At 39.4% G+C, this 26,205-nt stretch overlaps 1 protein-coding gene across 7 annotated transcripts; it reads left to right on the top strand.

Moving 5' to 3' along the window:
* The first annotated feature begins 149 nt into the window (after nucleotides 1-149).
* On the top strand, nucleotides 150-26,205 carry LOC105007400 (high affinity cAMP-specific 3',5'-cyclic phosphodiesterase 7A). Of its 7 annotated transcripts, none has more exons than XM_010866321.3 (13): nucleotides 150-1,122; nucleotides 14,649-14,709; nucleotides 15,469-15,555; nucleotides 17,248-17,402; nucleotides 17,524-17,587; nucleotides 17,749-17,844; nucleotides 18,002-18,102; nucleotides 18,417-18,548; nucleotides 20,249-20,340; nucleotides 22,147-22,291; nucleotides 23,160-23,256; nucleotides 23,385-23,465; nucleotides 24,363-26,205. In XM_010866321.3, exons 1-13 carry the CDS (start codon nucleotides 985-987, stop codon nucleotides 24,587-24,589), a joined length of 1,476 nt encoding a protein of 491 aa, XP_010864623.1. In that variant the 5' UTR covers nucleotides 150-984; the 3' UTR covers nucleotides 24,590-26,205. The 7 variants fall into 7 exon arrangements, with proteins under 7 accessions (XP_010864623.1, XP_010864622.1, XP_010864621.1 ...); XM_010866320.3 differs by having other exon boundaries at nucleotides 15,466-15,555; XM_010866319.3 differs by having other exon boundaries at nucleotides 14,649-14,718.

Raw genomic sequence — 26,205 nt, 5'->3', positions numbered from 1 at the left:
AACTGTAGCACCCTGCGACGAGAGTGGGCTGCGCTTTCCATCCAGCCAATAGACGTATATGTATAATACTAGGGGTTCCTTTCCATCCAATCACAAAGAGGATAACAAAACATAGGTACATTCAATTGGACACTTTTGACTCGGCGCATCAGATAGTCGACAGCTCCATCTCTGGTGGAACTTATGTTTTGGAACAGGGTAGAGCAGAAATACACGAACTTCGGAGGCGTTGTAGTCTTTGTTGTCGTTTGTCTCTTTTCTTAGAATTTTTTGACCACGGTATTTGTTACTAAGTGCACGGGAATGAAAAAGAACCCATGTTTTCCTGGTGATGCTAGCTATGGACAGTGATTACCGTCTGTGCGCCACCATAATCTAAGCCAGCAATGAGGGGGAAGTGGACTGAATGCATGCTGATTACTTTCTCTACCAACACCGCTTTTTGCAGGGACAGAATATATATAAAAAATGTTGAATGGACTTTTTTATATAACATTATATAAGGACAGCTGTATTTTTCTGAATATATTTTTCCTGAGTCTTCGATTTTCTTCATCTGGTTTTATTGCTTAGACGTGCAGAGCCTCCATGAAACAAGGTTTTTTTTTATATGAGGAAGCAATTTATTACAGAGATAACAAAAAAGAGGCCTTTCCGTGTTCAGGCCCGGATTTGAGTTCAATTAGGGAAAAATGGTGAAAAACCCAAATGGATAAATGATGGATATCGTCATCTTTTTTGGAATAAAATAGGAGTGACATTGCTTTCGATAACGATTCAAGAATGAATGCACGAGTGCAAGTTTGATACATCAACAAAAAAGAGCGAGTTAACCTGCTACTTTTCTTCCTGCTACAATCACTAAATATATTTAATCAAACAAAGGGAACTGAGACTGTTTTGGGAATTTACAGGATGTTTTTTAAGTGCATTTCGTGTTGCTTTTTTATTGCAATTTGAGCTGAACCGAGCATTGACTGTTCAATGGAAGTATGTTATCAGTTACCGGTTTTGCCTCTAGACAGGCCGGTTCCTAAACATGTTCTCAGCCGTAGAGGAGCCATTAGCTTCAGTTCCAGTTCGTCTCTTTTTGGTGGACCTGCCCCAAGACAGCTGTCCAAGGTAAGAGGAAGAGAAAATGGCAATCTGGGGAACAAACCAAGCTATCAAATCAAGTTGTGGTTGTGCGGTGTTGATGACAGGAAATTATTAGTCTTTTGTTTACATTTTTTGATGAAAGCCAAGTAGCCGTATTCTAATACACTTTTGTAATTGAAGTGGGCCTCCTAATTGTTATCACTAGGCAACTTCTGTCTAAACTGATCCATTTTATTACAGGAATGTCCACAAAGGAACTATCTTTTATTTTGTTTTATCAACCTTTGTCTTAAAGTATCTTATTTAGTCATTAGGATCCCTGACTTGTGACACAACTCTCATCAATAATAATATGGGCGAATAAATGAATATTACAGTGATAGAATTTTAGTCCCAATAATATGTATTGAGTAACAGTTTTAAGACATTTAAAGAATAATAAATAAAGTAAAATGCTTATTCATCTCGAAGTGAACTTTATGTAGGTCTGGTTTTTGAGAACTGTTTTTGAGAACTGTGTTTTATGTATATGTCAAACAACTCTGCATAACTTGTAAAGATGGCAGAGTAAACGGATGATCATCTGTAGGCTAACGCCCACTCTTTGGTGTAGCGCCATCCATGCAGAAAGTGTGCATATTGAGTAGGCCTGATGGGATAGCCTGGTGTACGCTGGAGGTTTCTTCTGTCTGCAGACAATTTGCAAGCAATAACACTACACAACTGTTATTTTAAATAAGGGAGCACTAAAGTAAATTTTTTTAAGTTGGAAATCCAGTTAGATTTAATGCACTACTAACTACCCCATGGCTGTAATTGTTTTATTGATAAAGCAGGTTCAGGGAGTGTGAAGTGCTAGGGTGAAAAAACTTCAAATGTTGTTTATTTTCTTTTGTTCTGTTGTATTGTTGTGAAAAACCTGGTCATTGTTTCAGTAACTTTTTTTGTTCTTGTAAAACTGCAAAATATACATCATTTCACCATTTATGGTTCAAGCCTAAAGGGGGTTGAAAACTGAATATTAGCAGTTAAAAAACAATTATTAGATAATGTTGATAAATCACTAACAAGCAATTGTTACAACTTGTACTGAATGAAAGACTGTAGTCTTGTGGTGTTTTTACACTACTGTAGTTTTATTTAGATCAACAAAATTTGTTGCCAGATTTGCCCAGAGATAAAACAAAATGTATAGTGTAAGGGGGTGAAAATTTCTATGTTTGCAGGTCACCTTCCAAGGTAATGTAGGACACTTTTCTGGCAGGTACTCCTCATGGCTACTGAGGTCTAAAGACAATGTTTCTCTTAATGTGTGTTTGGACCGGAGTAAGTGGTGATGGAGGAAGTCTGCTCCATGAATCCACAGAATCAGGAAAAAAAATATTAGGGAAATAATTAAAAACATCTCACACTGGCACCTAAAAAAAACAATCACCAGTAACAGCACTTATTTGACAGAGAGCACCATGTTAGTTAGCAGGTAAACAACACTGTCAGTAAGTTTATATGCCTTCCAGGTTAAGGTCTAGCCAATGTGCTTTGCTCACGTGTTGTGCCTTACCGTGGTACCTTTGGCACAGGTAGAGTTTCTCGTTGCCAGAGTGAATAGAAAAGTGTCTTCAGATCTTATGTAAATGTTTTAAATTATGTTGTTGTCACAACAATTGTTGTAGGCTAAAAATGCTTGAATAATTGTTTATCTTTTCTCAGTTGAGATAAGGGGGTGTTTTGATAGTTGGAGTCTCTCATCAATGTGCCATGTGGTAAGAATGCTTGAGGGGAAGTTTTGTTACTTGCATTTCACAACTTGCTTGTTTAGCCAAACCCTTGGATTGACAGTCACAGGAGTTAATGAGCTAGCCTCAGGGCCAAACTGAAAGACTCAATCTACTTATGATGGTGTTTTTTTTTCCTGCCATTTAATAACATACCAAACAGCAGTTTACACAGCATAAGACTACAGTTACTGTGGTATACTGGAGGGTCCTTTGTCTTCAAAATGGAATTGTACATTTACATTGTTCCATTGTTTAGTAGGCGCTTAATGACTGAACAGTTAGTGCATTAATCCTACGATGGCTAGGTAAGACCACCACAGCCCGGTAATAGTCAGTGCACTTTACTTAATAAAGTAGCTGTCCACAAAGTCACTGCTAGAAGAAAGAAAGAGAACGAAGGAACGAAAGAAAGAACGAAAGAAAGAAAAAGACCAAAAGAAAGCATTAGCTCATCAACGGCAACAATGGCATGGCTGTTACAGTTGGTGGTTAGATACTCTTCTAGATGCTCTTTCTAAAGGGTTTCTTTCTTTCAGTTCCACATATCATTGTGTGGGCTTGTTTTCACTTATAACTGAGATATTGTCTTTAAATGCTTCAATGTGTAAGGTCATTGAATTAGTGTTATCTCTACTAATTCAATTCCGGACCTGAAAGAAATTTGTTGGATGGCAACGGCTTATATATTTCTTTGTGGGATCCATGATCCAAGGATTAGAATTGTTTTTTATTCACTAATTAAACACATACCTAGAATTGTACATGTTGCAAACACTACATGGTCCAACTCCTTAGGCCCCACATGTAACTCAGAATAGCATTTTTAGTAGTTGTATTTCCGTGTGCCTTGTCCTCTCTTAAGTTGTAACAATTATGTATCAAAAAAGAATAGTAATCGGAAAAAACAAACATTCGGAGCCAAAGCTGGATTTCTCTCGCATGTTGCAAAAGCAGATTTGTGTTAGATAATTGGTTGATATTAACTTTTAACGTTCAAGACTTGATGCTGTTGGCTCAAAGCGAGATCAAATGGTTTCATATGACATAGCCTAATAACACTGTGTAAATGAAAACTTTTTGGAAGGCTGACTTGACAAGACGATCCTTACCTCACACTTCACCTCCAACTGCACAACAGGTTTGCAGGACTCCTTCACTCTGTGTAAGGGCCGTGAGATTGTGCATTTTCTTTATAAACCCATTACAATGCTACCGTCCAGGCTAATTGCCTATCTCCTATCTCTTTGATTGTCTTTTATGGCCAGACCCGTTGTGTGGTTCATGAAAGATGGGAACAGTTCTGACAGACACCTTCTAAGGGGTGATTCACTGCAGGCACGAGGAGGAATGCAGAGATGCTCACACAGGTTTCTGCACTGAAGTGTCACAGTTCATGAAGAAGCTTTGAATTTGTGAAGCACCTTAGAACCACTTTAGCTCTTGTCTCTTTTAGTGTTTAGTGACTGCATGTGTTTTGGGGGCAGGACACTCCGAAGCTAGGAGAATTCATCCATCCGCTTAGGCTTGGTATTCTTTTCCTCTTTGCGCTTACGGTACTGCATTCAGCCAGCCCTGCAGAACTGATATGGAATAAATCTGAGCAATGCAGGGCTGACTCATTTGAAATTTTGAGAATAGTCTAGGTTGATATGCCTGCACCCCCTCAATGATAGATCCAATTCACAATCAAAATTACTTGGCACTATAAACACAGTGTCATTCAATTCAGACGACTTGCTGTACCACTCAGTTACAGCACAAGTGAAATGTTTTGTTCAAAGTTGCTCAGTGACGCAGATGCATTGTATTTTGTTTTTGTCCAAAGCACGTCTGAACGTGTCATACAGTGTGCTGTGAATGTTTCTCATCTTTTTTAGCTTTCCTGCCATTTATCCGGCCAGCCAGACTACTCGTCAGATTGGCTCATAGTTAATAGGCCTGGTAATGATATGGGAAATATTTGAATAATACAAGGTTGAATAGCTCTAGATCAGAAGTAGACAGATTTAGCTGCGGGGCGATTGTTGTCGGAACAGATGGCCGTGGGGCCGGAACCACAATTCTGATGACTACACAACATTTTTTTGTATTTATGGGAATACCTGTGTATGGATTTCCTAAATTAAATGTTATTGTTTACTGAATTCCTTTGCTGAATTGTTTTAGTTATGCCCCCCAAGAATAAGTCCCACACAATACAAAATATTTACCAAAATTGTGTGGATAGCAAAGAAAACTCACTAGCGTGTCTGTTTTTGACCTCTGCCATAGATTAGTAGCCTGGATTAATGAACCTTAGTCTGTGTACATCTTTTATGGATACAGTTCAGAAGCGAACCAAAAATGTCTTGACATAACATGACACATTGCCATTCATTCCATTTTACTTACTGTACGGCTAACTTACTGCACAATCTAAATTCCAGTCCTTTTGTTCGAAGTCGCTCAGTGACGCAGATGTTATTATTATTAGTTTTTTTCTGAACCATGTGTCTGAATGTCTCATATGCTGTGGAAGTGAATAACCTTTTTTGGATTTCAAGTCTCGTAACCCGCGAGCCGGGCTAGGCATTATCGTCAGACTAGCTCATAATTAATTGGCTGTGTAGGGCTGAAGGAATGTGTATACAATATACAGATAAGGAGATGGCTGTTTAATCACCGATGACGCAAAGAGGTGTCAAGATGCTGTCTGAGTGACGCATGTAGAACTAAGGAGCCTGTTCAGACATGACAGCCAAAGTGCTGTGACTGTACAGGTAGTTGAACCACCCCAAAGGCATTTGACAAACAAACAGCCCTCAGAAGATGTTACATTGTCCTCAGCAATAAAAACGACTACTGGTCTTGGTCTCGTGTAGCTCAGTTGGTGCAGCATGGCACTTGCCATTAATTCCCATCGGTCAGTACGGACATTTTATTACTCACTCTGAGCAAGTGTGTCTGCAAATATGTAGCTAAATGTCATTTATTGTTAATTTAGATCTTGGTCATTTCAGCTTTTTGCATGTTTTAGTTTACAGGTTGATGGTTTTCAGTTTTGTCAGCCTACACCCTGAGGTTCCATGCAAAATAGCGGCAAAGTGACAGTAACAGACATGGGACCTTCTAACGTGGACAATACAGTATATATTCCAGAAGCCTGTGGTTCATAGGACGGCCTTGTTCAAGCTCTGAGTACATTTACCTGTCACATTGTTCATGGGACGCTGTCCTGTCATATTTGAATATATATGGTCGTCTTTGGTTTGCATGAAGTGTGAATTTGCATGATATTTGATTGGCCTCAATGGCCTGAGGTGAGGATGAACTGATACTAAACGCAAGCACCTGTTTATTTACAGACCAATAATCTTTTCCTTTAAAAGTGAAAGTGCCGGATCATTTTATTAGCTTCTTTTCACCAAGTTTCATTTGCATATTCTCCCATACCTGGATTACATTTAAAACTAGCCTAGTCTTAATTTAATCTTGCACGCACATGCTTTCAAATGAGTCTTCAGTATAATGCTCACATTCAGAATGAAATATCTTGTGAATCTGTGAATGGATGACTACACGTGTAAAAATATCACTAGACAGAAACATGATGAGCTGGAAAAACAAACAAATCTGTGTTATGCCTTATGTTTCCAGCACTCAGGTGGCTTTATCACATGTGACTATGGAACAAATGTTCCAATTGGCACCCTATTCCCTATATAGTGCACTGCTTTTGGACAGGTTCCTATTGGCTTTGGTTAAAAGTAGTGTAAAAGGGATATGATGTAATTGGGACATGGTGATCTATTCAGTAGAAGATTGTTTGTTGTTGTCACATTATCACTCTGGAAAGTATTACCTGCAATATTATCTCTGAAATAGATTTTCATTTTATCTGTTAAAGAGCTTAGGCAGTTTGTTTTGCACGGCGGCTCTGCACGCAAACATGCTTTCCCATTAGAAGGAACACATTGGCTTTTTGTTATTATGATTATAATTAAATGAAAATCAAAAGTTTTGAAACGTGCCACTCTGAAATCTGGTGTTTTCCTTATTAAAGTCTGTCTGTCTGTCTGCCTGTGTGTGTGTCTGTCTCTCCATGTGCTGGTATCTATTGACTTGCTGTGCTGTGGGCCTAAGCCCTGGCCAGAGGCTCTTCGTATAGTCATGCAACAGGCCTTGTGATGATGGTCTATTTCTGGTCCCCATTGACCATACTTATCAGCTGTGATATCGGTGTAGGTTGGGGGTCTAATTCGAGCTGTGTGCTGCATGAAGGCATACCCAACTCCTGTTTTAGGGCTGAATTTATTAGAGACTACAGCAGCAGAGCTGTCTTAGAGAAATGTTCTCTTCTTTTTTTTTTGTCTCTACTTAAATGGCCTGCCAGATTGACTTCCATTGTTTTATGTTGTAACATATGTAAACGGTAGGCTGAATCCTTCTCTAAGTTATGCGAAAAGGGACACATTGTTATAGTGACGTTAAGTGTACGGTCGAACAGCGACCCGGAACGTCTGTGATCTCATTCCCCTTTTGTAAAATTAGGGATTATTATCCGAGGCGTGTAAATGTATTGTCTTAATCTTGACAGCGCATCCTACGCATTTTCATTGTAGGATTTATATTGGCTGGAAGGACTTTTTTGCGGGGAGGAATTGTACTGATCTGGTCTTTGGTTGGATCAAAAACATTTTTTGCTCAAGGTAGGTCATTTGAAACCAGCAGTCCACTTGCGCTACTGCATGAACTCTCCTCGCCTCTTCATCAACACAGTTTTGATTGACTTCAAGGATAAGGCTCTGATTTTCTGTTCCTTGTCTCAGGTTGAATATTCAGGACTGTAATGACAGCTCCTAACACAAGTATGCTTTTAGCAAGCCACAGTGACAGTAGATGCCAAACAGCCATCTGTCTTTCTCTGACATTTTTGGATTCTCAACTACTAGGTCAGGAATAACATGACCTTAAGGTGTAGTAGTGTTTGTACACCGGTCCTGTCAAGAGTGTTTGTAATGGTATTTGTCCGTTGCCACAGCGCCACACTGTACGTCCATATGTGGCTGGAGTGAGAGAATGTTGTGTCGGCCACTCACCCCATCCTTTACCTCAGCTGACAGTCAGTCAGCAAGGCAGCTAGTCTGTCAGACAGCAAGCCAGGCAGTCCCAGGAGTGTTAAGAATTGGCAGTCAGTCAGGTGATTGCTAGCTAGTGCTTGTGCTAAGACAGCTGCATAAGGCTTTGCTTTCTCCCTGTCCGTCCATCCCAGCCTGCCCGCCTGGGCCTTGAGCTGTCCTTTGTCTGCCTGTGAGCTAATATTTATCAGGGCCGGAACCACAACACAGAAACACGCATGTACAGCCAGGTGGAAGGACTGTGATCCTCAACCACGAGGTCCAATGGGAATTGTACTGATCTGGTCCTTGGTTGTGTTTCTAACAAGGTGGATTTCCCAGAAGGTAGGTTCTCCAAACACCAGCAGATATTTGTTGTGGACAACTAGGCAAACTCTCTCTGCCCCTTTATCAACACTGAGTAGATTTGACTTTGAAAAGGAGATCTCTGGCTAACTGTTTGTCTGTTCACTGCCTTACTGCAAAAGGAGGTATGGTATGAGTCACCTATGAACTCACACTTGTGCGCTGTCTGCTTTTCTCAGGGTTTTCATTTCATTTTGACTGGTTTCATCAGGAACAGTTAAGACTGGTGTAAGCAGACATTTTTCAGGGTAGTATGGACAAATGTAGAACCGATACAAATATCATATAATTGTGTAACTGACAATTATGAGCAGAATGGCGCTATGGAAGGGCAATCCCAAAAAAACTAAAAACAGTTTGTTGATGTAAATTCAAGCAAAGGTTTCAGCCCAAGTTTTTTCTATTCATGACTTATTTGAAAGTTAGCCTCATGATAAAAGGCAAAAAAACAAGGAATTATAACATTGGCTGTGGCCATTTGTGTGACAATTATAATTGTTACCCAACATTTTCTAGTTGTAATTCCAATCTGGTCTGATATTGTAGTTCAGGTTCCCCGGCGGGCACCTGTTAGGGCTCTATCATGATTTTGAGTGACAAAAGCTCCATGTCCAAAATCATTGAGGCGTTATTGGCTCGATCTTTTGGCTGGTGACATTTGAGTGGTTCTTGTTGCTCCATGTGATTTGTGTGATTTCCCAGTGGCCAATACGGAAATCCAATCCTGTTGTTCTTAATTAGACAGTTTTCTCTGGGTGAGCAATTTCCCACAGGCAGCAGTGGTTCGCTTCATTAGCTGAAACTGAGCTTGTGTAAGAGTTTGGCCAACATTAGTGGAAATCTTTCACAGATCCCTTTAAATCCCATTAACTACTTTACCAAGAAGTGACACAGTTAATTGAGTTTGACTACTGTCATAATTATATTCTAAGTGAAAGTCAGTAAGCTACTTGTGTGTGTGGAACAGGATAAATATAAGTTATGATTTTTAAGAACTAGTAGCGCTTGCAGTGGTAAGGATAATAGTAGCAGCATTAGTACTGGTAAGGGATCCTTCAGTTTTATTCCTACATTTCTTAGGAACTTTCAACATAAACTGCACTAATTTTAACAGTGGCCTGGATAAACACTACTGTGCTGCAGTTCATAGTCACTGTATAGGGAAGTGTGTGGTGGTCAGTTTGTTGGGTTATTTAGGGTATTATTGCATTTTTCAAAAGGAGGGTGGACAGAAATTGTACATTTGTTTTTCATAATTTTACATAAAACTCCTTTGCCCACAACCTTTTGCCCCCATTGCAACACATTGTTTCTGAGGAAACATGCATGGGGGTGGTAGTGGGGGGGATTAGCAGTAGGTTTATTAGTTTGGCTGCTGGATCATAAAACCATCATCTTTTTCATGTGGCAAACCTTATATTGCACATTCCATATATTAAACAGCATGTTTGGGGATGTTGGGCGGCATCTTAACACAGGACAGTGTAGCAAGTCTTAGGTCTATGACCGGTAACTGAATTGGAACAACACAGGAATATAACAACTTATTGTGATGTCGAGTTTGAAGAAACTCTGAAAAACTGTTAATTAACCAAAGCTTATAAAGAACGTTGAATCGGTTGCCAAAAGTCCAATAACTTCCTTGAGTGGTGAGCAGTGTTGACCTGTGAATATAGAACTTAGGGACGGTCAAGCATTTTAGCAGCAGGGGCGAGATGGAGGCAGCCTGACAAACGCCACAGTGTTTAGAGTGCAGGGAGACAAGCCGATAGTGACGCACGCTGGCCTTGCTCAGCCCACGTAGTGCAAGTGTGAACAGAGATGCCAGTTGCTTGTGTGAAGCAGCACATACGGGCCCGACAACGTTGGTTGTCTCACAGCCTGTGTCCCTGTGAGAGTCACATACACCCCGGGTTAGCTCTGGCTGCAGTAAACAAACCAGATTTGTGTAAACACTGGTGTTGTTGGTACTGCACATACTGCGTTCAAACCAAAGCTTTTAATAAACCGCTCTGTCTGTTTTGTTTTTATTAGATTTGCTTTTCAAGCAAAGCCTACGGTGTGTCATTTCGTCTCTGCCAGTTTACCAGTGAGCTAAGAATTTACTGATGGACAATCTGGAGATCGAAGGCAGTATAATGGAATGTATTGCTCTTACTTAGTAGAATAGGGAAGTAGTGCAATTTCCAATCCCTGTAGGCATAAAGAATCATTAGCTGACTCAGAAACTCAGGGAGAACAACGTTTGGTAGACAAGATACAGGTAAACAGCATGCAAACATTACCCAAACTTGTTAGTCCCTAGGCACATAATAAAGCCACCAGTCCTGTCTCTAAACCCACTGGTTCTCTTGGTTCTAGTTCTGCCATTGACCTGCTACTCCAGCTCTGATTGTTTGAAATAGGCTAGCGTGGGCTCGTGCGCCTGATGAACCATCATCACAGATGCGGTCTGTCTGCAGCTCCTAAAGTATATGTTAGCCTTCCTCCAGCTCCATCTGTGGTCACCTTTGGAGCATATTATGCTGTAATCACCCTACTTAACTGTTAGTTCTCTCACAGAGTTAAAAAAAGGTATGTGTTAATATACTTAGCATAAAATATAGATGATTCAGATTTGTGTAGTCTTGGCTTTTCCTTGTTAACTGGTATGGTGAAGAACTGCAGTTTTGATATCAGGTCTAACCACAGTCCATGACTGTTTAACTGGCTCATATTGCATCTATGTTTTATGGTTTTGCATTTCACAGCGCTAGGTCATGCAGCAAAGCCCTAGCTGGGGAAGGAATATCAATCATGCAAATGGGTTGAGCAAGTTGACGTCATAGGCAGAGTTTGATGCCAATTGGGGACACCCCAGCACGCTACCTGAATGCATCTTTGGCACTGGGCCAGCGTTTTCAGGGCTGGAGATGGGAAAGAGAGAGTGCAGTAAGAGGGCAAGGCTGTTTATCCTACTACATCTTTACCTAGACCATTTGCCCTAAATATAGGGCCTCTTAGTTACTTTGATTTTATTAGCAACTCAGCTGATTTTTTTCTTTATTACAGCCCTGTGTAAAATGCAAATAAAAACAGAATGCAATGATGTGGAGATTATTTATCCTTGTATTTAAGTGAAAATAGTACAAAGACAAACATATCAAATGTTGAAACTGAGAAATGTTATTGTTTTCGGGAAAATACATGCCCATTATGAATTTTATGCCAGCAACATGTTTCAAAATGTTAGGACTGGCATGTTTACCTTCGTGTTGCATCACTTCTTTTTACAATACTCTTTAAGTATTTGGGAACTGAGGAGACCATTTGCTTTAGTTTTGAAAGTGAATTGTTTCCCCATTCTTGATGGAGGATTGCAGCTGCTCAACAGTCGGCGTATCCTTGGTCGTAATTTTTTGTTTCATAATGCACCAAATGTTTTCAATGAGTTTCGCACCCGGACTCTTTTACTATGCAGCCATGCTGTTGTAATATATGCAGAATGTAGTTTGGCATTGTCTTGCTGAAATAAGCAAGGCCACCCCTGAAAAATACGTTGTCTGAATGGCAGCATATTTTGCTCCAAAACCTGTATATATTGTTCAGCATTAATGGTACCTTCACAGATGTGCAAGTCACCCATGCCATGTGCACTAATGCACCCCCATACTATCACAGATGCTGGTTTTTGAACTGTGCACTGATAACAAGGCAGATGGTCTGGAGGACACGGCATCCATGATTCCCAAAAATTATTATATTTGTTTTTTTGTCAGACCACTGGATAATTTTCCACTTCGCCTCAGTCCATCTTAAATGAACTTGGACCCAGAAAAGGTGGCAGCGTTTCTGGATCTTGTTTATACAGCTCTAGAAAACGTTGAGACCACTGCGCCTTTTTCTTTCCTTCCCCAAAAAGTGCAAACGAGAAACACCTTGTATATACCTTGTTAAATAGTGTAGTGGTTAGAGAAGCGGGCATGCAAACTATAGGTCCCGAGTTCGTATCTCTTCACAGGCGAAGCGAAGTACGCATTATGAATTATTCTGTATAGATGAATAATCGCTGGCCAAAACGTCAAGTAATTACATTATAGTAAGCCTGAAATAAGTCAGTTTACAGTTATTTTTCGACTGTTTCTGGTGGATTTTCGAAGTACGCATCCGTGCATGCGTTTTAGGTCAGGATAGACAAACACATTTTCTGGCATGGAAACGTTAATCTTCAGTCTCGCTAGCAATTGCTCAATTCTTAAGATTATCCAGGGGTGTATGGTTTCTTCTTTGCATGATAAAGATTTATTTTGCATTTGTGGATGAAGCGACGTACTGTGCATCCAACAATCATTGGTTTTCGGAAGTGTTAATGAGCAGATGCAGTGATTTCCACTAGAGAATGTCTGTTTTTAATGCAGTGCCATCTGAGGGCCTAAAGATCATGATCATCCAACATTGGTTTTCGGTCTTGTTCCTTTCGTACACAGATTTCTCTGGATTGTCTGAATCTTTGAATGATATTATGTACCATAGATAATGAGATCCCCAAACTCTTTGAAATTATATGTTACGAAACGTTATTCAAAAATTGTTGCACTATATGTCTGTGCAGTCTTTCACAGAGTGGTGAGGCCATCCCCATCTTTACTTTAGAAAGATTCATCCTCTCTACTATCTCTACACCCAATCAGTTTACTGACCTGTTGCCAATTAACCTAATTAGTTGTGAGATGTTCAACATTTCCTGTCTTATCTTGTGTTTTTTGGAACGTGTGGCTGGCTTCAAATGCAAAGTGGGCGTATATTTTTCAAGAAATAATAACATTTCTGTTGTTTCTTTACATTCTACTCTGCGTCCCAACTTTTTGGGAACTGGGGTACATTTTGAAGCTGAGCTACAAACTTCTAATGTTAAACATTTTAAGATGTTAGATTTTTTGATTAGGAATTCATTTATGTTAATGTGACTGTCTAATAACAAATATTGCTGTAATAAACATGTACGGAAACTGTTTTCATCCCCCTTAACTTCCACATTTTGTTACGTTACAGCCTTATTCTAAAATGTATTTTCTTCTCATCAATCAACACGCCACATAATGGCAAACAATAACAGGATTTTAGGAATGTTTGCATCTTTTATATATTAATAAAGATCACATTTACATAAGCATTCAGACCCTTTGTTGTGACATTTGAAATTAAGCTCCGGTGCATTCTGTTTCCTTTGAGCATCCATTAGACGTTTCTACAAATTGACTGGAGTCCACCTGTGTTAAATTCCATTGATTGGACATGATCAGGAAAGGCAAACGTCCATTTAAGGGCCCACCGTTGACAGTGGATATCAGAAGTTATCAAGAAGTTTAAGGGCCATTCCACTGTAGCCATCCTCCCAGGACATGACCGGAAGACAGAACTTGATGGAAGATCGCATCGAAGGATTGTTAAAATGGTGGAGGAAGCACCTCAAACAAATCCCACACAGTCTCTGTTGCCTACTGTGAAGAGGGGTTGTATGGTAAGAGACCTGCTGGGAGAGAGACACAATGCTTCTGGGGCAAGCTCCTGTAAACAATTGAGACCAAATTAGAGCTTTTTCCTTAAGCAAACCATCACCATGTTGCATTGCTGACCACTGCACTTGAATGAGAAGAATACCGAGGCATTTTGGAGTGCAATGTCAAACCCAGTGTAAAAAGCTGGCTATCTGTCAAAGGTCAAATGGGTCTTCCTGCAGGACAATGACCCCAAATACACTTCAAAAGGCATGTGATTTCTATTGAAACCCTGTGGAGAGATCTGAAAATAGGTACCCTTTAAATCAAGAGGATGGTTCAGATGGTACAGAGGTTCAGGAAGCTCATCCATGGCTATAGGAAGGACTTCATGGCTGTTATTTTGGCTAAAGGCTGTGAACCGAATATTGAATCTAGGGTGTCAATATTTTCTCATTTTGTCCAAAAAGTGTATGCTTTTAATCGATTATAAATTAAGTCTATAACACGCCAATATGTGGAAGGTGAAGAGGTCTGAATTCTTTCCGAAAGGCACTGTACTATGTTCTGAAATTAAGATTGTGGAGACCAAATATTTAGGTTAATTTCTATTTAATTTCAGCCACAACTGTAGTTGTTTTTCCTGCTTATTATTTTGCTTACCCAAACTTTGAAATGTGCATCAAGAAAGTCTATGTAAATCAATATAGTTTTCACAATACTGCTCAAAACAGCCTATAGACTTTTGCAAAGTTTCAATCTTTTTCCAAAGGGGAACAGAAATTATTTCATCGTAAGACTTTTTCTAAAACTATTTTCTTGTGTCTTTGTAGAGACGAGGCGCAATCTCCTATGACAGCGAGGATCAGACAGCACTCTACATTCGCATGCTTGGTACGTATGGTATGATATCAGTTTTATTTTACTTATTCTGTTTTGAAACATGCTGTGACCTTCACCCCCCTTTTCAGTAGCTAATGGAATATTGGTTATTTATGTAATGGTTTGATGGGTGTTTGGTAGTCAGTAGATAAGCAATACCTCTACTGCTGATCCAGCATATCTAATATTATATGTACATAATTGAAAAATGGTACTTTAGTTGTTCTAAAATGGTACTTTAGTTGTTCTAAAAAAGGTGTTTTTGTTCGCTCTACAGTTTTATGCCTTGTATGAATACAGGATCTTAAATCCCTCTGTCGGTTCGGGTTATAGAACTTAAGATATTTTATATCACTGGTCAGGGTTGGAAGATGGAGCCTAACAAGATATGCTGTTATATTACCTATGACCTAGCTAGCACTGTCTAGTATAACCACAGAGTCTGTTTTGATCTGGTCTGAATAGAAGCCTGTCTGGAGTCTACACTGACACCAGTGTGAATACTAATGGTCACTTGGCACAGTGTGACTTCCAGACTTCCTGTTCAGCTGCGTCTGTCCCTCCTCAGCCTTTGCTGCCTAAATGGCACTATGTGTCCTATTTAGTGCACTGCCTTTTACCAGTGCACCTGGTCGACAATAGTGCACTACCTAGGGGAACAGGGTGCCATTTAGGCCAGAAGAACAGTCTCAATGCAATCCTTAACTGACTGAAAGCCCTACTCATCGCCAGTACCTTGAGGACAATGTTTTCTCCCATTCCTTCTAGGAGATGTGAGAGTCAGAAGTCAGTTGGGCTTTGAACAAGAGCGAAGAGGGTCCCATCCGTATTTGTATGTCGATTTTCGTATTTTGCACTGTAAGTATGAACTGAAAACTCCCATCCATTTTGCTGCCTTGTATTAAAGCCTCTTTTACCATTTCAAATCAATACATTAGTTAATACATTAGTCAAATGCAATATCTTAGGCACCATATCGGCAATATCCCAACTGGCCAAACAGTGGCCGCTGTGTCACTCATACATGTTTTTGATTGCCTTGTTGCTTTTATGATTAGAATAACTTATTTACTAGATTATAGTCTGAATGGCAGTCATGAATTGACCACTAATCACTGTTTAAATGTAGGTAACCCTCACATTCACTTACTTCAGTTCTCTAAAAGATGAAACACAGCACAACATTACTCTTGCTACATTTAAACCGTCACATGTTGAAATTAATTAAATTAAAGCATCTCTTACTTTGTCACGCAATAATAATTTAAAAATATGTGAAAAACATATTGTGCAGTCTTTCTAACGAGTTGGTAAATAGTAGCCATCCAGATGGTTGTGCTATTGATGTGATGGTACGTGTCAGGGTTGCTGACTGCGCAAAGCTTTCCAGCAATCAATATTACATTGCTTGTTTCACATCAGACATTCATTTGTCCTGGCGGCTCTGACTATAGCTGCCATGATCTTTCCAAGAATTTTCTAGAAAGTTGCTTTACTGCACCAGCCCATTTGTGGCTTGCTAGTCTGCAGTGAGAATCGCTATAGGTATCGGGACCACACCCGAGTGTCATGGTAACCTGGTAGTACGTGGTCCCCCGTAATCCCCCAGTGCTACTGTTGGTTAGTTTGCATTGACAGTGCAGCGCCAAGATTGGTGAGCTGCCAACTGGCTGGAGAGTTCGCTTGCTGTGTCAGCAGCACGTCTGCCCTCTCCCATCCCTTTTCAGCAGTCACAGAGGTGGGAGTGATCACGGCATGACAGGATGCAATACTATCGGTGTTTGCCCTCTGTCCATGCAGATGGCATTCTAGGGCCCCTATATGTATTCCTGGTCTTTTCATAGAAAACAATGTTTCACATACTGTTCACGTACTGTTACTTACTGTATGTAGTTCATATACTGCATGGCGAATGGTTTCTGATTAATACTGGTGTTGGTGGAGTAGACAAAGTTCCGGTATTGAAGCGGTGTCCTCTCTCCATGCCCCGCATGCTGTGCGTTCAACTCGACCACACACATGTGCACGTGCGTGTGCGCAAACGGACATACAGAGGTTATTCACAGTCTGCTGTGAATTGTTTCTGTTCTATATTGGTATTAGTGCAGCAAACCCGTTGACTGTATCACGGGTATCAACGTATCGCTATGTGCTTTACTTTGTCCTGAGTGATGTGCTGTCTTCTGCTGGTACAAACGAGTGCTAGATTAGATATGGGTGTAGATATCGAATTATTTGATAGAACTTTGTTTGAAAAACCTTTGAGTGTTCTAAAGGTCAAAATACAACAGCCAATAATGGGTGTTTGTTTTCAAAATCATAACATGTGAACGGAAGTAGCTAGGTAACTAACTGAAATTCTAAAGACTACATAGCTAGCTATGGCAAACAAAGAGAAGAAAGGTTGTATATATACTTGTGGCATTACCTTTCAACTAGTTCCATCTTTCAAAACCTACTTGAATAGTAGTGCCACAAAGCATAATGTTACTCTTAACTGAAATGGATTAGGTTTTACAGCTAAAACATCCTGTGCTTTTGTTTCCCCAGCCCGACCTGAGTCTGCAGGACCTGTGTCTGCCAGGAATGTCCGCAGGCTGCTGAGCTTTCAGAGGTACCTCAATTCGTCACAGTTCCTCCGTGGCATCCCTGCCTCTGACCCACTAAGTTACATCCTTGATGATGACTACACTGGTCAAGCCAAGGTCAGTTGCAATCTTTCTAGCAGCAGTCTTTCCCAATGTGTTGTAACATGTGAGTAATTATGGGTCAGGAGGAACTGTGTTTTGTATGTTTGTAAACTAGTAAATTCTTCATGTCTTTCAGTTAATGCTCGAGAAGGTTGGAAACTGGAACTTTGACATTTTCCTTTTTGACAGACTTACAAATGGCAAGTAATCTCTTTGCTGCCCTCTGCTGTTTCAGAACTGCAGATGCAAAATACGCTAGATTTATTTTGTCACCTCAAACAAATTTGCTTTTTACAAAGTAGTTTGCAAACAATAGTTTTATTATGTCAATTCACTGTGTTTGTTTTCCGCTTCCTTTCAGGGAACAGCCTTGTCAATCTGACATTTCACTTATTCAACAGTTACGGGTTAATTGAGCTCTTCCAGCTGGACATGGTTAAACTTCGACGATTTTTAGGTATTGAAATACGTACATTTCAAATGATTAAATACATATTCAAACCCAACATTGCCTACTTACTTGTGGCCTTTGAATGAAGTGATGATGCTTAGTTGAAACCCTAGCTGCAAATCTGATGAATATCAAAATGTGCTTGTTTTGTTGTTGTGATTAGTCATGATTCAGGAGGACTATCGCAGCCAGAACCCGTACCATAATGCGGTCCACGCTGCGGACGTGACTCAAGCCATGTATTGTTACCTGCAGGAGCCCAAGGTGAGAGGAAATAACAGTGGTTACCACTAACCAATGACTAATCGAAAACGGAAGAATGTGCTCTCTAAGAAAAAGAAGGTTGTGGTATCTATCAATATATTTAAGCTTTTCACATTTGGTAAAATGTAAAAGAGTTGTTTTTGGTTTTTGGCCAGAAATATTTTGTTTTAATTGGAAGATGCATTTCTTTATTTATTTTTTGACATTCCAGCTTGTATACTTCAAGATATATGGACCTACATTACAAATGGAGAGGTTTGTTTGAACTGGGAGTACACAAGTATTCTGATGAAGTGGGTTTTCTGTGTTTGCAGCTTGCTCAGACGCTGACCTCTTGTGATCTACTGCTTGGTCTCTTGGCTGCTGCCACCCATGATCTAGACCATCCGGGTGTCAACCAGCCTTTCCTCATCAAAACAGACCATTACCTAGCAGCACTGTACAAGGTAATCCTATGTGCACATTGCCCACTCACTCAACTGGCAAATCTGGCGAACTGTCACTTAGCCCTCCATTGCGTGCACACTGCCCGCTCGAGCAGGGCGGGCCTTCCTAGTTTATGCCAGCGACAACCAGTCAACCAGTATAGGGGAAACATCAGTCTCCGCAATTATTAATAAGTATTTATTATTTGTGTGACTCCACTATTATAAATGTATTATGTATCAACATGATGCCAAGTCAATGATTTGGCAGTGTTCAAATCTGAATATACTTTGTTTTATGTTATGCATGTATCACTCACCCATGATCCTATCAATCTCGGAAACATTTGTCCATGTATCTTTAAAAAAATAAAATATCTCTGTATGAAGCCAGAGAAGCATCATAAATAATGGGGTAACCAGACACCTCAATTATGTTTTTTATCCATATTTTGTGCTACCGAACAAGTTTTTAGCTAGCAAGTAGAAAAGAGAAGGGATTTCAAGATGCAGAGAACATCTACCTCGCCATTGGTAGTCGCTGAACTCTGTCACTGCCCACTCACTGGAAATTTGCATAAAGTTGAAAATGTCTCAACTTTCGCCGCCCACTGTCTCCATGATTCGCTGGCTCTCGTTGGAAATTATTGGTAGCCTGCCTCTATGTAGCACTAACGAGCAGGCGGTGTGCACGTAGGGTAAGTCTCCATACTGGAAATAGCACATGGGCTTATTGCTTGTGGTAATAGAAATGTTTTCCAAATTGGCACAGATAAACTCAACTGTTTATACTCAACTGTTTACTCTCAGTGATGGATAAAAGGCTGACATAGTTCTCTATGAAAAAAATGTGAATTTGAAATGCAGGGTATGTTGGCTTTTTGCTAAATGGTAGATTTGTATGGCAGATTTGTATAGCAATCTCTTGTCCATTAAATCAGATTTCAGGCTCTTTGCTTCAGTGTACATGTTTGATTGACGGTTGTTGTGAACCTATTCCTCCAGCTAATTGGGCAACTTTGGTATGTTGGTCTAAATTAAGAGGCTTCAATGTATTTTGAAAGATGAGACTTTGGGTATTGTGTTAAATACAGTCTTGATATCATACAAGCTAAACACCCATGATTCAAAATGACCACTTCTCAGAACTAAACAAAAAAAAAAAGCATAGTTTCAAACTGTTCATTGAGTCAGAAATGTGCATTGCAATTACTGAGCCAATTTTGTAGAGGTGTGGCAATTTGGATACAAGTTTTGGTTTCTCTAAAACCTCTTGCCTTATGTTGCAACTACCCCTCATTTCCAGGAATACACTTATGCTATTACTTTCTACCAGGGTACTTTTTTATAATTGTCTTTCTCAACAAATGCGGTGAAAGTTCAGTAAATGGAAAATACACTTGAAAAAAATAAAATGGGGTTCAGTCTAGTTTCAGGTGAATTACTGTTTCCTCCCTTCGGTTTAATAATTTAGTCTCCAAACATTGTCCCTTTTTAGTTGCTGCTTGGTTACTCATCCTCATTATACATTTTCTTAGTAGGAAACAACACTTTAGCTGTATAATTGGACAATTTTCATATTTATTTTATATAGGGGTATTCATAAATGTCTCAAAGTGCTCTAAATGTATTTCATGTAAGGTTATCAGATATATTATTGTATTGTATATTACACAATATATTGAACTCTGTATTTTTATGGGTTGCTTTTGCCATTTTAGAATAGTTCTGTTTTGGAGAATCACCACTGGAAGTCAGCTGTGGGCCTGCTCCGAGAATCAGCCCTGCTGTCCCACCTCCCCACTGAGGACAGGTCAGTTTCACAGACAGGGCAAATTCCCAAGATTTTGTCTACTGAGCACACATCTTTATGAAGACCACCCGTAGGAGAGGCACAGGTTTTTATTTTGTTACTGAAGTCCGAAGGACAGGATATCCTGAGTCTCCAAATTATATGTGTAATCTGATGTTTTGTTGTGCCATGAATTATTTTTTTTTTTAATTGGATAAGCATCTTTATGTAATCATGATTTCATTGTGTTAAATAGGGATGCATCGATCAATCAGCCAGTGATCAGAATCTGACGGTTTCATTGACTGACCCACTTTTCTAGTAGCCAATTGGGCCATCTGATCTTTGAAGTACAATGTGAGCCAAAATGATTATTTGGTTCCATTTTTTTTTGCTTGCTTTATTTCTCTAGATTATTGATTATTATAAAAACTGATCTTCCTGGAGTCAAAATAGTTGTGTTTAGACACTTTCTTTTTATGATTGCCACTGGATTCTGTCACCAGGCAACACGACAGACTATCAGGGCATCATGCCATATGGCTTATTCACTATTAGGTTGAACATATTTATGGTAGGTAGAATCAGGGTTGCTGTAGAAACATTTGGCATCAGACAATATGACTGGTAGCAATTTAAATGTAGATGTTTTAAACAGGGTTCCATCATCTATCTATTTAAAATAACATGTTTTAATTTGTACCATGGCAAAGAGCCCCCATTTGAACATTGGATGAGCCTCTCTTATTAGCCTGCTTGAAAGTATTTTTGGATTGAGATATAGTTTTGGTATAATAGAGGCTTCCAGAGATTGATTTAAAGCCTTAATATTTTATAATTCAACTCCTCCCAACTCTTATTTTTTATATAAATATGCCCGTAAACTCATACTTTTTTAAAAAATGACTTTAAAAAAGATGCTCTTGTTGTAGGTTGTGCCATGAATAAATAAGTGAATTGCGGGAGAAATAGGGAGTTGACCAACGCAGCTTCACCATAAATAGATGCAGTCCTTTCCAAGGCTATCTTATTTGCCAATATTCTTATCAAACTTACTAGAGGCAAGATCTGTAAACTTTTTCATGTATGTGTATACCCAGGACATCCACTTCACCAGCCCATTTGACAGGAAGACCTGGCAGTACCTTTCAATCATCCAATATGCATTATTGTGCACTTATCATAATTGGGTTTGAGTCCAGAAAGATTTGAAAAATCATCACAGTGACATATGAGAACTTCATCTGATTCACCTGCATACATAGACACCTTTGTTTTTGGTCCCTGGATTTCTTTGATTTTATTATTTTCTTCCAATTTTAATAGCTTGCTTTCTAATGGCTATAATGAATAAATATGTTTTGCAAACCTCTGGATTGTTTACATCCGTTTGAAAAATTTCCATTATTTATGATTCTCCATCTGTGGTTACTAGACAACACCTTCAGCTATTGTATGACAGATGCACTAAAATGATATGTTGTAGACATTTATGTATAAAATCTGGTCTTTTTATCAAAGGTCTTTTCAAAATCTGCTATGATCAGGCCAGGTATATTAGTCTTTTCGTATTGTTCTATTATTTTGAGTAATTGACATGTTATTTCCAGTTTATCATCCATGGATAAAACCTGTCTGATCAGGATGAATAATGTCCGGTATACATTGTGTGGTGAATTTCACTAGAATTTTAGTGTTACAACACTGAAGTGTTTTTTTATTAATCGGGTTTGACAATATTATATTTCCCATTTGTGTAAACATATATTTAGTGTTTATTTATAATGTGCTCACACTTGATTGTTGATTAATATTTTTGCCATTTAGATTAAGCTTGGAGGAGAGGCTTGGATCATTGATTTTGGCCACAGACATCAGCAGGCAGAATGACTACCTGTCAGAGTTCAGGTCACACTTAGACAAGGAAGATCTATGCCTCACTAATGGAGGACATCGACACTTTATCCTTCAGGTGAGAAAGGTGTTCCCCACCTACCAAAAAGAGCTGCTCTATCCAACATCCTTTTGAAATGTGGTGGTACAATTTGTGAAAAAAGTGTTTCAAAATGCGCTAATTGATAATGTAAAAAGTAAATGTGGTTGTAGCTAATCGCATTTCCAGACACTTCGACCCAAATGCTTGGAAAGTCTGCCGGAAACAATGTGTCAAGGTCTTCATGAGCAAATAAGAATGGTGAAAGAAATTGGCTCAATCTTTCTTTTTCTACCAACCAATCAACTCCCAAAACCCCTTCCCCATGGGTGTTGTCCATCTGAGCACCATTATTTATGTTTTAACACTGTAGGAGAATATGAAGTAGCTAGCTCGTTCTAGGCACTGGATGAAATTGAAAATTGTAGTTACTAGTGTGTCTAGTTACTCGCTTATTCTGAGCAGTTGCTTCATGATATTGTACTGCTATTACTGCTGTTTATCTGTGAAAAATGGCAAAGAGAAAAATTGCCAATAAAAAGGAAAAACAAAATGTATTGTTAAAATTTTCTGGGATTGCTATTAGGTTGCTTTGCCAATTCTTGGGGTTGCTTGAGCAACAGCAAGCCACCCACTAGTTCCACCCCTGCAGTTAATTTCTTTTTACCATACTGTGCACACTCCTGAGAAAATCTAAAAAAGATGAGAAATACTTACTCACTCCCATTGAAAGATGTATGGATAGTCCCAATAAAGTTGAATGGTTAAAGTGGCAGGCTGATATTCACTGCGCCTGGGGGGCAAGATTATTTGGAAATAAAACAGGTAGACAGACAGACAAACAGACTGAGAGCTAAATATTGTTCCTTGTTCTTGACTCTCCACTCTGTTTTCCCCTTGACTTCAGATGGCTCTGAAGTGTGCAGACATCTGCAACCCCTGCCGACCATGGAAACTCTGCCAGCAGTGGAGTGAAAAAGTTACAGAAGAGTTCTTCCACCAAGGTACCACCATGAAAACCTGTACTGGGCCAAAATTCCATAATCTTTCTACAGGTGTTAAGTGTGCAACCTAGCGTAACAGTACAGTAAATATATTGAGTGTTAACCACCTGCATCCTTCTTTTCATCAGGTGACATAGAAAGGAAACACAATCTTGAAGTTACCCCACTCTGTGACCGGCAGTCCAACTCTATAGCCAATATACAGATTGGTAAGGTTATCTCCCTTAATAGAAGTCTGCAATAAATTAAGCGTGCAAGATCTAAGAGAGATCTATCTAAAATGCTTGATTTTGCTTGGCACTATTCAATGACATTGTCCAGTTAAACAAATCAATGCTCTATTGAGGAAAGCTGCTTTTTGAGTTTGTTTTGATTAAACCATTATGCAGTTAATGTGATTGGTTGAAAATGGGAATCCTCTTTTTTGTTTTGCATTGGTTGGTCAATTTTATCAGTAATAATGTAAGGGGTTGACAGTTTCATGCAGACATTGTACGACAATGGGTCAAATATGCACACCCTGGCAAAATATGCAGAGATTGGTTAATTTAGCAAAAATGTCAAGTTCAGTTTGGAATAACAAACCAAGGTAGCTAGCTACACTGAGCTTTGCATGTAGTAGCACTAGCAATACACTACAACTTTGTGAATCAATCACTAAATTGTACTGTACACAACAGTACTACATTGTGTAAAAAATAATCTGAAAAGGCTAGCTACCAAGAGCAAAACATTGCACAAGATCAGTGTCAGTTTCCCTCGGGGTCCAGCAGGCCTAGGCTGCCACAACCAGTTGATCTCAGGAATTCTGAGTAACGTATCCTAAACTGCTTTTTTCAGTATGTGCGTTGAAACTTCTTTAATGAGCTGTTGCACATGCCCATGATCAATGGGGTCTAATGTGATCCTTTCCAGTAAGAGCTGTCCATGTTCACATTTATTGCAAGTTTCCTCCTTTGTTGACATGGCTGGACAGCATTGCATAGACAACACCAGTCGGTTTCTAATCCTAGTTTGCTTGTGGTTCGGTTTTTCTTCTCAGCAGCATTAAATTATGTTTTAGTCAGAACTTGCTGTGAATGAGCCAATGTCTTCTTCTGATGCAGGTTTCATGTCATATGTGGTGGAGCCTCTGTTTTTGGAGTGGTCACGATTCTCTGACACCCGATTGTCCCAGACCATGTTGGGCCATCTGAGCCTGAACAAGCAGGGCTGGAAGGAGGGCAGGGACAAACCGGACGCTACGAATAGTAGGGCCTCAGAGGAACAGAGAACTTCTGTCGCCAAGGACTCAAACTCCAGAGTATTACCTCAGGGAAGCAAAGGGTCATGACACTTCAAGCATGACTGGGCACCCACCATGAAGGGGGAGAGAGAGCATCAGGGAGTGTTGAGAATCTCTGCATCGAACAGAAACTACATTACCCAGCACTCGCTGTTCCACAGCACCTCGGATCCCTCGCTCCCCATCTAAGTTAACCACTGTTTTTGTTTTCTCAAGTAATTTAACTTAATTTATTGAATTTGGACCCTTTAGTTTAACATAGAGCAATACATAGATACCTCATGTTGCTTCTGCTGTATTTTGTTTATTTTTTATTTTATTTATTTTTTTACTGTAGTTCTGCTCCGATATTACTAATTTGACACACCACCCTTTCCATGCAGAATTGAAGGGACTGTTTTCAAAAAGGCCCTTCAGATAAAAGTGCCATTGGCAAACATTGTTTTAATGCTTTGAAAGTTAGGAAACCTTGTATTCAGATAGAGTTCATGTTTGAATGATTGAGACAGGATTCGGTGAGATGCTGCATTTTCGACTGAAAGTAATACTTCCTTGTACAAGAAATATTGTGAACCCACTTCACTGCTGCCTCTGAAGACTGTTTACAAAGTGTGTATTTTGTTATATTTTACAAATGAAACGCTGGTTCTGTAAAAGGAAATGCACATACTGTATGTGAATAACCACTCGCATGAAATACTTGTCCTGTCAACAACTTACTGAACAAACGTCTGATTGCAGATCAACACACCAAATGCCATGAATGGACTTTCATCGGTCCGTTTGTTGCTCCTTGCACTGTGAACTATAAGGTTTTGTATGACCCATGAGTCAATCAGCTCAGAGACTACTAGCTACTAAGTTTATTCTGGATGTGGTATGAAATCAGTGTCTTTGTTGACCGATATGTTGTAGGGGGTTAGGGGATATAACCATAGCCTAATAACAATGTTTCGTAAGGGGGAAAGGGGGCAAGCATGTGGCCTTAACATAATTTCATCACTACCACTCTTCCATACTAGTAACAGATGACCTGAGTTAAGAGTGAGTTGAGGTTATAAATAATATGACTACTTCTTCAAAATTAAGACACCATTGACATCTTGCCTGTGGTTGGGTTGTGCCATGACAAAAAAAATATTATTTTTGTTTGACAAGTGAAACCCTTTCTTGAATGCAAACAAGCAACTTTGAAGACTGGCAATATATGCCGTAAAGCTATGCACAAAACTAAGTGACCAAACCAGCTTTTTTTTGTAAGGTGGATCATCTCTCAATTCATTGTCTAACTGTTTGCCTCTGGTGTGAAAGGAAATTACTTGGCGTTAGTACATTGGGCAGTGACTCAGTCATAACATGAAACATTCCATATTTAATTTGTTTTTGGTATTGTTTTTGCGTTCTTTACACAAGGCACAATTGTGTCTCTGGTTGGACTTTCAGTATATTGAATGAAAACCGGTGCTTTTCATATTATGGCAAAAAAAGGTGTATTTTCTGGTAACTATTGCAAGACTGTTTGACTTTGATATAACTGTTTACCATTTCAATGTAAGTAATTCTTGGGTAGGAACTTGCATGGCAAGCTATTTTGTGAAAAGCTTTGCCAAATTGATATTTTGATACATTGCAGTTACATTAATAAAATAACGTGTCACACGGTT

Source organism: Esox lucius, chromosome 3, assembly GCF_011004845.1.
Source record: "Esox lucius isolate fEsoLuc1 chromosome 3, fEsoLuc1.pri, whole genome shotgun sequence".
Lineage (NCBI taxonomy): Eukaryota > Metazoa > Chordata > Actinopteri > Esociformes > Esocidae > Esox > Esox lucius.
The sequence above is the reverse complement of the archived record's forward strand: the minus strand, read 5'-3'. Positions and strand labels throughout refer to the sequence as shown.